This window comes from Sceloporus occidentalis, unplaced genomic scaffold, assembly GCF_023333645.1.
Source record: "Sceloporus occidentalis isolate IW3139 unplaced genomic scaffold, rSceOcc1.0.p SCAF_83, whole genome shotgun sequence".
Taxonomy (NCBI): domain Eukaryota; kingdom Metazoa; phylum Chordata; class Lepidosauria; order Squamata; family Phrynosomatidae; genus Sceloporus; species Sceloporus occidentalis.
Genome location: NW_028317063.1, coordinates 3,144,100 through 3,157,462, shown reverse-complemented (window position 1 = coordinate 3,157,462; position 13,363 = coordinate 3,144,100). Strand labels below are relative to the sequence as shown.

General features: G+C 37.1%; 1 protein-coding gene across 1 annotated transcript; it reads right to left on the bottom strand.

The window, feature by feature from the left end:
* Positions 1–3,160: 3,160 nt before the first annotated feature.
* On the bottom strand, positions 3,161–13,024 carry LOC149285187 (ly6/PLAUR domain-containing protein 6-like). The gene is made up of 4 exons (XM_089495730.1): positions 12,907–13,024; positions 10,939–11,037; positions 3,603–3,733; positions 3,161–3,325 (listed from the first exon to the last, which is right to left on the bottom strand). Exons 1-4 carry the CDS (start codon positions 13,022–13,024, stop codon positions 3,161–3,163), a joined length of 513 nt encoding a protein of 170 aa, XP_089351856.1.
* Between the last annotated feature and the right edge of the window lie 339 nt (positions 13,025–13,363).

Here is a 13,363-nt window from a genome sequence, read left to right as displayed (position 1 = left end):
AAACATTTTTGTTTCCTACGTTGAATGAAAAGCTCAGAAGATCAGAGCTTTGCTGGAGCCGGGCTGGAAATTCTTAAGTGAATCTGTTTACTTGGTCAGATTGATTCCAGTGCTTTAATGGAGAGTTGGGGAGTAGGGTTGGCATGTTCACGTGATTTAACGACAGGCGAAGGAAACCATGCTATGGAAACCAGTATAGAGGAGTATGTAAGAGTTATAGTGTTTAGACGTTTCTGTTCTACATATCGTAAAGGTAAACTGTTCCTTGTGGGGGGATGTTATTCTCCTTTCATTAACTTATAACAGAGGTAAGTAGTAAGTCTAGAAGCTTTCATTGACAGAAGAGCTCAGTAATATACATTATTTAATATTGAACAAACTATTGTAAAGAAAAAAATAAACAATTATAAATTCTACTTATTTTTACATATAGCATTTTACACATTATTTTTTTGTACATGACAAAAAACAACTTTTATATATGTAAATATATATTTTTTTATTTTTTTTTTACACATTACAAAACATTACATTTATTTATATAGCGCCAGCAGATATATATATATTTTAATATAATGTTTTTTTTGGGGGGGGGGGAATATATATATATATATATATATATTCAATAATATATTTAATACTCATTCTGCATTTTCAAAGTAGAAACATCTAATGCCTTTGAAATAATTTCCACTTCCAAGAATTCATGCAGAAGAATAGACGATTATTTACACGTAACGCACCTGTTTCAAAGGCTGGTTAGCAGGTTCTTGTTAATGCTCTTCTCTTTAATGCGGTAAATAAATAGTTTAACTACCACCTGAGGCTTTTTCATGTATTCTATTAAAACTAAGATTTAAATCCAGCTCCTAATCTGAGTTTATGCCCTGTTCATAACCCTTATATAAACAGAAGACATGAAACAGACACTTTAACCTCCCAAGAAAAAACCAAAATACTAGATAATCCATTAATGAAAGGCTTTCCGTCCCCTGAATTGTTAGCAGTCATTCACAATTAAATGTCTGATACACAAAGTAGATGATCTGGTTTTCAAAAGCAACGAGATGTTATTAAAGTCCTATTTAGAAAAGGTAGGAATGAAGTATTTAAAATAATTACTAAAATGGGGTGTTAGCGAGGATTGCTCTGTTCTCGCAATCCAGCAGCCAAAGACTTCTATTTCGGTCTTGTGACTCTGTAATGAATTATAGGGTCAGTTATAGTTCCATAGACTGAAAAATGTACATTTCCAAGTTATCAATATTTGCATTGATCCAGATGGAGTTTTTTTTTGTTTTTTTTTAATGAACCACCAAAAATTACAAAGTTTTAAGACGTTTATTTTTCATACACATAATAAAGAGGCATTTATTTTACAAGCAAAATGTGTAGATAAAAAATGCCAATATTTATTTACAATTTATACAATATTTGAAACAAATAAATAGACCTTTTTTTATTAATCAGGGCAATAATGCAACTGTATTACAGTTGATATATTTACAATACTGTGTTTTGTTTTTTTACTACGCATACAGTCTGTCAAAGTTTCATTAAACTATATTTTAAACACAGAACGCATAAGCCATACTTTCTGGCTATAGTCTGCACAGTATATGTTCGGCACACAGGTACCAGTCGTGCGATCCCTATATATAGGAAGATGCATGTTTTTGTGCTTTATTAAAGAAAATTTAACCAAAACTCCAAGAAACGCTTACTACTGATCAAATATAATATAATGTTTGCTGTTGACATTTTTTTATACATGCACCCTCTAGTTTGGATTTTTGTACATTTTATTATTAACAAAAATTATTTAATAAAATGCTATTATTGCCTATTCAATACAAAATAGTAGCAGTGTAATTGATCCCTATAGAGTTATTCACAATTTAATTGATGCATCTGTAACAATTCTGATTGGCTGGAAGGTAGTGGGTTTTTAACTCACTGTCATGGACCAGGAGATTCACAGATGCGAATGAATGAACTAATGGCTTTTTATAATTGCTATAAAATGAATACTCAAGCCGAATGACATTCCGATGTATATTTGACTTTGCGTTACGACCTTTCATATAGTTTAGTGTAAATGAAAGTGTTTCTGCCTGTAGAAGCCTTGAGTTGGGCACAATATTCCTTTAAATACTGGGATACGAGAAAAGCTGGCCATTATACACTTATGCAAACATTCAATGAGTTTAATAAAAAAAAAATAGTACTAGTTTCTTTTACATTTTTTTTTTTTTATTTTTTTATTTATTACACTATTATTTAGGGGTTATTTTTCCCATATTCTCTACCATGACTTTAATCCACTTGCTTTGAACAGGCCCATCATAAAGCTTTAGAGGATATACGGATGCTTTCTAAAGTAAATTAACTATAATGGCAGGGCTCGCGCTTTTTAAGTCCCGGTGCCAGGGAATGAATAACACTTTGCCAAGATGCTTTGATCTAAAATAAAAGTAATATTAAAAGGGAGGGCTGAGTTTTACGAGCAGTTTTACTGCCTGTAAATCACACTAATGAGGTTGTAATAGTTCTGATCTAGAGACAGTGAATGCTACAACTAAAGCTTTCATGTATATCAAACGTCATTGATCAACAGTATTTGTAAATCTAGAAAGCAAAAGAAACCAAAGAGCCTCAACAATGATTTTAGGTTAAAATTATTAATTTCGACCCGTTTTTAGGTTTCCTTTAATATACAAATGTACCTTAAAAAGGACAATCCTTGGGGGTTACTTTGATGATTAGACATACAGAGGAAAAGGGGCAAAGTAAGGTAACTCACTGGAGAGTCAACTTTTTGGGAACGATTACTAAATATTAGCACTTTCCGCTTACATCCTAGATCTTCAAGTTCCTCATATCCTTGGGTCGGGTCGCCTTTTCCATGTGCACAACGTGAGATTTTCTTCTATAGTATAAGTGCTTAGAGCCTGGAGTGGTACACATTGAAGTCTATACAGAAATTCTTATGTCAATAAGTATTTGACATAAAATAGTCATTATCTGATAACAGGAATGCCTATTCCAGTAAAATTATACCTGTAGAGGACTGTCACTGTGTTATCGGTCAGTTCTCGGTGTAAACAGATCCTCTCCGTATGGGGATTTCGGCCAGTAACAGTTACTGCTTCCAAAGCCGCTACGTCGACAGAAACCACGACATGTATAAAGACGATAAGAAGGTTACGCTGCTTATCAAGTGTCTTCTTGAACTGTTCAGAGGAGAATGTGAAAAAACTGCATCTGTTTCATTCCTGGGCAGCGGTAAATTGCAGATATTTCCTTCGCAGCAGGAAGTGCATATCTAACAAAAAGAAGAGAATTCGTTATTTGATACTTTGTATATCTGAGGATTCCATTATTGTGAAAGGGGGGGGGGGAGACCTCAAGGCCTCTAAGCCATTAATGTTTCCAGGTGTGTTTCATCCCCACAATACATGTTTAGCATGTGTCTTGCAATCTTAACCCCTTAATGACAAAGCCCGTACATGTACGGGCTCAAAACGCATTGTTTTCAATGGGTTTAGGAACCGCCCATTGTCCTTAAGGGGTTAAAATGAGATACAGTTGTGTATTCGTACCTTCTGACCCCGACGCGATGATTCTTGGCAGCCCGCAGCTAAGCAATGCTCTAGAGAAGCGCAGCGTTTGGTCACCGATACGCTTTCTCCCGAGGAATCCATAGTGTGTTGTGTGTAACAATATTTTGTTTCTGGAAAACAAAAAAAAAAATGCAATATAATGTATTGGCAGCTATACATATAAAATGCAATATTCGTGGCCCTTATTGCCCCTCTTACACTGTCCCCATCTCCTAGGCTTGCAGGACAACCCCTGCTTGCTAAAGAACATGCGCGCTCTACTCATCACCAGCCAGCTCCAATAGTTCTGAAAACCCCTCCAGTGCGCATGCACAGAAAGCCCTCCCAATTGTTATGGGAGCAGTTTTCTACCAAACGTAGCATGAAAACCAGACCACAGAAGGGTTGGTAACACTGCAGCCATGGAGCTGCAGCTTCTCCTAAAGGTCCTTTTTTCCTACAGGTTAACAAATCCATATTAAAGTACTAAATATTTGAGTATGCATTCGTTGTTGGTGAGGCTGTATGGGACATTGAGCTGTCCCTTTCACTAGTATGTTTACTTAAACCATCCTATTTTGTACAACCCAAAATATTGTTGTTTTAGAACAAAACAAAACATATATCAAATGTTCCAAAAAGACAATAATCCGGTGTTTTTTGGCTCAGTAATGTAGAGGAAAATAAATGATTTTGTTGTTAGTGTAATATCTGGCGTGTAGCCTTTGAGGTTACAATTAAAACACTGAAACCTGATACAGGAAGGAAATGAACTGGGCCAGAGAGAATGAAAATATTTTTATATTTAGCAGCTGAAGGTTGACCTGGAAATCACTGGTCTGACCCCAAGGATTTACCCAAATCTTTGAAGATATCCTGTAATCATTAATAAGCAGCTACCTGGCAGCCCAACAAAAAAAACACAAGTATTTTTTCATGTCTGCAAATGTCGGTTTTATTGATTTCTATTAAATTCTCCTTGGAGGTGACATTATTGATGACAATCATTTCATATGCTGCCCCTTTAATTGGGAAAAGTGACTGTTTCTTAAAGTATATTTAAGAAAGTCCAGAGCTCCCAGTGATGTTTTCTCTGCTATAAAGACTCAAATTTGAATCGGTCCTTGGTCTCGTCTTAGATCCAGGTGTCTTATGCCTGTGTTTTATTAAATAGTTTAATACACCGCCATAGGGATTTTACCAATAGTGGCACAAATTGTAATGAAACAGAAGAGGTCATATGCATGCTGGGAAGTATTTTGGTACAAGGTCTATAGGTCTATACTGCCTATTTTAACATAATGACCTCCATATTGTGTCTGTTCCCTTCCTCCTGTCTCTGTCACATAGCAAACAGAGGCTGAATAACCTCCACCCAACAGTCTAGTACAAAGCCATGAAAAACAGACAAGTCTGATGGGCACAGAATTCAAGCCGCATTGTATCACGATAAAGAAAGGCAGTGAGATGTGTCAGGCGGTGTATCAATACACTGATCCCTGCCAGATACAAAGTTACTGAGGCCTGAAGGACTTGAATGTTCCAAGGAGCGAACCTGCAGAACTCCCATCATATCCCAACCAAACAATTCTCACAGCGTTCCAATTTAAAAAAACTGTTAACAGCTGTACCGATAAAACCGTTCTAACCCATGGATGGGGTCAAAGTTGGTACCTTTTCTTTAGCCAACACAAAGTCAAAAAAGCTTTCTGGATCTCAGTGGTCTCTTCCTCAGATGGAAGAGGCGCACTGAAGAAACATTTTGCTGATGGAGACAATCATTTTAGTGCTCCAATACCAGACCACCATGAAGAGCAATACCTGATATCCCTACCAACCTCTGCAGCCAGGTAACCCGGAGTATGACCCCCAAAATGTTTAACACGCTGACCCCCACAATTTGCTCTCACATCTCATTAGCTCTGCATGAGTTAAGAATGGCACCTGGCAGTACATCAAAATAAATGTAGTCTAAAAGAATGTCTCCTGCTGACATTTGCTCGCTATGAACGTAAAAAAAACAATCAGCTCAAGTTAGGCTGATGGGTTTTCTAAGACACTAATAATAAAAAGGCACTAAGCTACCTGTCATTGGGGATTAGTGCAGCAGGGTGTATGTGGCATCACTGAGATCTTTCAGTTGTAACTCCAGAACACCTTTCACTAAGAGGAACATCAACTTGACATGGCCCTCTTGTCTCATACATGAGCATTTAGCTTGAAAGATGCCCTGTAGGACACCGGATAATCACGTCAGCAGGTCACTATCACCCGGCGTCCGTAGTACTAGATAGCCTGGAGCCGATAATTCTATAGGTGCAGATCCGTAGAATAAGAAATATCATTACACAACTTAAATGGTCTGTTATAGCCGGTATTATTAACCATGAAAATAGAATATCCAATAAACCATATGTTAATACTAAAAATAATAGTAATAATCTCCTGGCTTCCTCTTTGATTGGGTGATGTTACTCCTGTTGATTTAAATATAAGCTCAGCTCCCTTTGGCTAGAATGTGAGTTCTATTGGGCATTTGGAAGAAGCATACCATGGTATGCTCCCTGCTTCCAGTAGAAGCAACTGGGGGCGGAGTTAAGTCTTATTTTCTTACTCCAATAACTAATGAATGCACAGATTTGTATGCGGTAAAGTAGAAAAATATTATAAGTAAAAAAATAAGAAATACATGCAATCCGTATGAATCATTTATTTATTTATTTTTTTGTTCAAAGTAGTGTTTTCTTATCTTAGAATGAAATAAAAATATACAATTCTGTATTATCTGTCTAGCAGATATTCGATTCCTATGATTTGCTACAAAAAAAGAAAACAAATTCTTTGTTAAGTCTCACGTATGACAAGTGATTCAAAAACATCGAAAGACGTGTATTGTGAAGTGGAAAAGTTCTCACAAATTTCTATTGGTTTAAATGACTTTAAATGGCAGAGTGTATGGTGTGTGTAGCCGGTCCACGCTGACAGCTAAGTGATTATTTGTTCTGGATGTCTAAAGCATTCAAGAGTATTTTATTTGCTTAAGAACTATGATTGCTTTGGAGGAGCTGACAGTTGATTAAAGTCTGCAGGTAAAAATGGGAGAAACCTAATTTATTAGTAAATTTAAATGCTTAAAGTGATCATAAGGTAGAGCTACTTTGTAAAGGGTAGGTTAGCAAACTATGCTTAAGAAGGCACTCTTTTTATAACTTGTACTGTATGGAAAAAAAAAATATATAATATTAAAAAAATATTGGGCGTTTTCTCTGTGATGATAGAAAATATTACAGTGATAAATTCCATACTTTTGAAGCTTTATAAATATTTTTTTACAGTCAGATGGAAATATACCCTTTGCAAAAGCTGTTACGTGGTTAACTGATATTTACTATAGATACAAAAAAGAAAAAAGAAAAGAAAATTGACACTTGTGGAAAAGAACGTGCTGAAACATATTAGTCTCTTCCACATGTGAAGAGAGATAGGAGGCAGGTCGGTAATGAATCACGGCAGCTGTCACGGCACAGGGTAAAGGCGAGGTAGAGACGGACAAAAGCTAAAAAATCGGAAGGCGATTAAGTATGGGGAGACTACTGACCTGCAGATAATGGAGTACTAGACAAATGGGCTGGAAAAAAGCCACTTCCCTGAAAAGTCAACTGTAATATTTAACTCAAATGTCACAACGTAACAAGGTTAACACAAGTTTGAGTGATGGAGAATTTTTGAGTTTTTTTGTTTTTTTTACAGCCATCAAGAAAGACAAATGCTTTCGTTAAGAAACAAGGAGCTTAAAATGCAAATGATGCGGGAGAAGTAAAATACTTTCCAAAATGTGTGGCCTCGCTAACCTCCAGGAATCCATCTTTATTCTAGGCCAGTTTGATCCAAGTCTAGGAAAGTATCGCAATATAAAAAATCTACCTGTTTACAGGCAAGGATACGCAGAGCAGAAGTCATAGCCTGTTGCTCTCAAGGCCTAGAGTTGAAGGCCACCGTTCTAGGCTCTATCAATGGGCAAACCTTGAGTAGCAACAAAAAAGAAAAAATAGTGTAGAACAACACAACAAAAAGGTACACGGAACCTGTGCCAGATCTGACCCAACTCACAACTTTAGACAAGGGTCATCACATGCAGTTTCCCATTTTCACCGACAAAGGAAAGAAGTGTTTGAGCCACCTCTGCGTCTCCCAACCATTGGGACCATTACTAGTATTTGGACTTAAGCCTAGCCTAAAGCCCACATTTATTCTCCCATCCTTACTGGACATGCTTCCACCCAAACGCATACAATTTTTTTTTTATAACGTATACCTAGAAAAACAGTTAAAGCCGAAGGTTTTTTTTTTTTTAAAAAACAGTTACTTTCTTCTAAGTTCCTTAAAAGTCTGGGGCATAGTATAACTTTTCCTTTTTAACGTTTTAGTGGAATTTTAGTTTCTTTGTACAAGTTATTGTAACCACCCTACATACATTAAATTCCGGAATGCCAAAAAGGTCTGTAAATCTAATATCCTGAGATAAGATATGTAAATTTTGGAATAAGTCAAATATCTGTGCTTATCCCAAAGGGCATGTTTAATCTATACCATCAAACATATAAATTCTACTGCTCTACCCAGGGTCTGACACACACCCCACAAGTTATTATTTTATGGATCCCTCGTATATTCTTGTCATGACAAAAGAGTCCGCACAGAAGTTTGAGCCCTGAAGGTACAATAAACCAACTATCGTCTAAATCACGCAGATGAAAACTCCCCTCCAGTGCTTTATTCTTCAATGAATACTTTACAACTTTTGGCCTTGAGTTATGTAGAGATTAAGCTTTTTCTTTATCATGCTAGCCAACGCAGGAAGCAACAAAAAAATAAATTAATTAACCCATTTACATTTTTTGGGGGAAAGCTGCTGTAATGCGAAGATTTACAGATATTGCGGATTTGTTGAGCCATTTTTCTTCTTATGTTGATCGTACTGAATTATCCAAATCTAAGTTAAAAGTCTAGGAAGGATATCAATTTAATAGGATGTTTAAGTGGACGTTTAAGAAACTGTAAAGATGTATTGGGAATGAAATAACCAAAAGAAAACACTAAATTAAGATTTATTATAAAATATAATTTTTACAAGAGAGTGTATTTCTTTAGAAAAACATAACGCATTTGGCACAGAAGAGGAACAACCATAGTCATAGGAGGTTTAGGAGCACACGTGGACAGCGAAAACAATAAGACGGGACGGAGTTCATTAATGAACCAGACCATAGGCAATGCTAGGACGGAGCAGAATTTAAACACAATCATAGCTAGAGACGACGAGGGTACCATTGGCGTGGTTAAAAATCAGTCTTGGAAGCTTTCAACTAAGGCTTTATATTAATTGTAGACACAACACTAACACGGATCAAAGTAAAATCATTTCAGGAATAGTTCTAGAAACTTTTCTTTCTCAAACCCTACCACATTTATTATATATATGCCGGGAATCGTTTCCCAAAAGGAGCCTATGACTATTATTTTGAAACACAGGAACCTATGATGGTAGATAAGAACCGTTTGGCCCATCTAGTCTGGCCCTTTTTTCCAGCTATGAAACCTCAAGAAGGTCCTTGGTCTTGTCTTAGATTTCAGAAGCCATCCCATGCAGGTTTAACCCCTCACTGTATTAGCCCCTCAACTCATTAACAGTAAAAATACAGGGATTTTTACAAGTGTTACTCCTTATTTAAAGACTAGACCTTAGTCAGACAATAAAGAATTCTCATTTTTGCCGACCCTACAGTGGACATTGAATAAAAGAGAAAATAGAAGCAAGAAGAGGATTCTCAGCCACGCAGCCTGTTATTTACTTAAAAAGTTTTTTTTTTTGGCTCAGATCCATGGGAAAAACATCAGAATGACAGTCTTTGTGTCTTCACGCTACTGTGCAGACATTTCGAACCCTTCAGTTCTCAAGGTAACTTCTTGAAAAGGGATAATTTGGGGAAACACTACACTTTAACAGTATCCAATAAAACTTTTAGTGCATCTGCACTCAGAATGAATAAATCCAATGAAATGTAAGAAACTCCGTATCTGATCAGAGCTGTTTAATGGGTATCAGAATATTCTGTTGCACAGACGAAGAGATGATCCGAGGGCCACCTGAACTCATATCTCCAACTGGATCTCTTTGATACATCTCAAGATGCTTTATGAAGACTGTGCCTAAATCTCAATCAAGCTGTATTTTAATTGAAGATTTTTGTTTCTATAGCAGTGAAACTATGTTTTGTATTTATTATTCTTTACTTTACACATTAATTGGCGCCATTTGCTTGATCCTATTTCCCAGTGTGTGTCTCACGCCCTGTTTTTGATTGAAAGCTCAAGACCCCTGTTAACCAAGGTGGGCAGACGAGTGTTGCCCTCTTCCCCCCACCCTGTGTGCTGTGGGGTGGTGGGTAATAAAAAGCCCTTGAGGGTGGTACAAACCCAACTGTCTATCCCCCTTGCCGCCATCTTGCGCCTAGTGTAACAAGGAGCTCAAAAATAGTAGATTTATGGTTGGCAAGGAGCCCATCTGTGCCTCAACACTTTCCCCATCGAGTGCCTAGCGGTATGGCTTAGATAAAAATAGTAAAATAATCTTGAGGGGCATACAGCCCACCTAAGGCCCCCATGACCCCCTATCCCATGTCCGGTCAAACGGGAGGAGGGTCAAAAAACATTTACCATGTGCCCACTACTGTTAAATGTTGGGATTATTTCTACGGAACATTATCACACACAAACAATTGGATCTTCGATTCTAAACTCTAGCGAGTCCTCCATTTTCTAACATGTGGTGAGCAAAGCCCTCTATATCTCCTCTGCTTTAATGGCAAATAATTATGTACATCATCCGTGTACATTGCTGCAGAATATGTTGGTGCTATTTAAATACAACACAATAATATTATAATATATTCAGCATTGTATGTTATGGACTAGCAATACTCCAGGCAAATTATAAATAGACTTCTCTGCAGGAAAAAAATTGAATGATAAAAGTATCAAAGGAAACAAAAATCCAGAATTTTTATGTATTTTTTTTCCCACTTCCTGCACTCATACCGTTCAGAATAAATAGAATCGGGTTTTGGGAAATCCCCAAAATTTAAATTAGAGAATCTAGAAGTCTATAATCACGCATTCATCGCACAGAGTAACAATAGTGTAGACGTGATCAGAAACTTTGATAACAAGGATTCAGCGTTCACAAATCTGCTATTATTATGATGTCAAAAATCCATTTTGTCACGACCATTATGGGATTAAGGAACACGATTTGTTGGGAGGCAGCGGCACGTACCTCTAGGGCAGTACAGATCTGGCGCCCAGCGATTACAATCGAAATTATCTCTGGCCTTTTCACAGGTGAAACACTTAAACCCCCCAGGGTACGGTGTAGCTGCAAAAACAAAAGCGGGAACAAAATGTTGGATGGTGACAACAAATCAGCAGAAACAAACAAATGTTTTAAATTGTTATTATTTATTGATATATATAGCGCCTCAATATTCCGCAGCGCTGTACAACGGGTAAACACGACATAGCAAGTAGTGCGCAACATAGCAATTTTGACAAAGAAAATGTCAAAGTTTGGGTAAAGTAAATATATTTTATATATATTTATATGCAAACACAGAAACTTTATTGTTCTGGAATTCAGTATAAAAATGGATGACTTTATCCAGAATTCCGTGTTTGTATCTGATGAATGACTGCAGCATTTTGGGGATCAAAGACAGCTTTCCAGGAACTAGAGCGTTTTGGTGACGGTCTAACCTCTTTTTGTGCTCTTTGAGCTGAGATTATATGGATTATGAGAGAGACATTCTACGCGTGTGAAGAGCCCAAATGGCGTCTCTCACGCCACAAACATCGATTTTGTTTGTTGTATAAATCATCTACTAAATTAACACGGTTGTTTATATTCCGAATCGCCCAAACACGGGTGTCACTTTTTCAATTAAAATTAATAGTGATCTGGTTCACTTGGAATCTATTTTTCCTCTAAAATTAATTCCCGCTAGGACTCAATTATGCATAAAAGGGGTTGTATCTGCCTTTTTTGGGATGTCTCTCTTTATTTAATTTTCTGTATGTATTTGACGTAAGAATCCAGCATATACCAATACATATTCACCCGAAATACAACCATCAGCAAAAAATATATACATTTTAGGGGGAAAAAAAAAGTCTGCATTACAGGAAATCTGGTACTGGTATCTAAAGGGATTTCCCTATATGTTCTGCATACATAGCAGCTATTAATATGGTGGTAACAACCCAAAGAGATGGTATATATATATATATATATATATATATATATATATATATATATATATATATATATATATATATCCTAGGGGGCTTACTGTTGCCTCTAGTAAAAAATTCTGGGGGAAGTTTTTCCCCCTTGTGCCCTAGTTTTTTATTCCCATACCCATTAACCCCTTATGGGACAGTACAGCAATTCGCATGTTGAAATGCATTGCGGGACCCAACAGGTTAATACAGCATAGCGTCACATGGCTGAGACCCTGTCATATTCTTCGGCTATTCATGAGGCAGGTAGGACTCTTGGGAGAGGAGCCTTTATGTGACTATAGGCTGCCGTATCCGGTTAACTGATCCTGCGTCTGATACGGCTCAAAAGGGGGGATTGTCAAGGTTCCGGAGAGATGTATGGAATTTTTCCCCATGATGACTTCAAAGCATTTCCCCCAGACAAGAGAATTTGGAAACAGTTGTCACAACAGCTGTGAGGGAATGTTAATTTGTCCTTAGATCTCACAATTAATTGTAAAGAGTGTGTGCTTCTGGCCCGTTACTATGTTACCCTGCCTGGGGAATATCTAGAAAACCACAAATATTAGCTCAAGAATATTCCAAAGTCTTTTCCATGCTTGGAGGACTGACGACCCTCGGCAGACATCATTTCCCCCTCCCGTCCATTAGGAATAAGATAGGGTGCCTCCAGAATGTTCCGAAATGTCTTTACGGTAGAATTGGATGAACTTAATTTAGAATTTTAATGGAGTACCAAGTCAGCCTAATCTATGATCATCAAGACCAATACCTTAAAATGCATAACAAAAAAAACACAAAATACATTCCTGAGATTTTCTAGAACTGTTTGATTCCCCTTCTTGTCCGAAATACAGACTTCATTCTGTTAAAAAATATAATTAACTCCATCTCACAAAACTCTGGACAACACGGTGATGATTTATTCATAACCATATTTCATGTCCCAACATATGATCTCTCTTACTTGAAGGATAAAGGTAGATTATATCTTGCACTGTGAAGTCTCTGGATTGAATGCTTTTAAACCAGTCGGCTAGCAGACCGAGCAGTAGAACCCAGGCCACCGCTGGCCACGTTTCCATTGCAGACGGGCGACGGAATCATGCAGCCACTTGTCAATCCATTCTACAAACCGGAGAACAGCTTCCCTAGGAATAAGAACAGAAAATATATCAGAAACCTCAACTGTACTGTACATACTTCCGGTCCTGTCTGGGACGAGTGAGATGACTCGTAGGACAATTAGGTTGAGGTTACATTAGAGGTGATGCTGTTGGAACACCATCCTTAAACGATTATTATTTGTTTTAGAAAGATGAACAAGGGTTTGACTCTTTCTCAAAAGATGGAGATATGGGGTTGTCGCTCTTTTTTTTTTTTATAAAATCCAAGCTATCATGGAATTCTACCAGACAATGGGG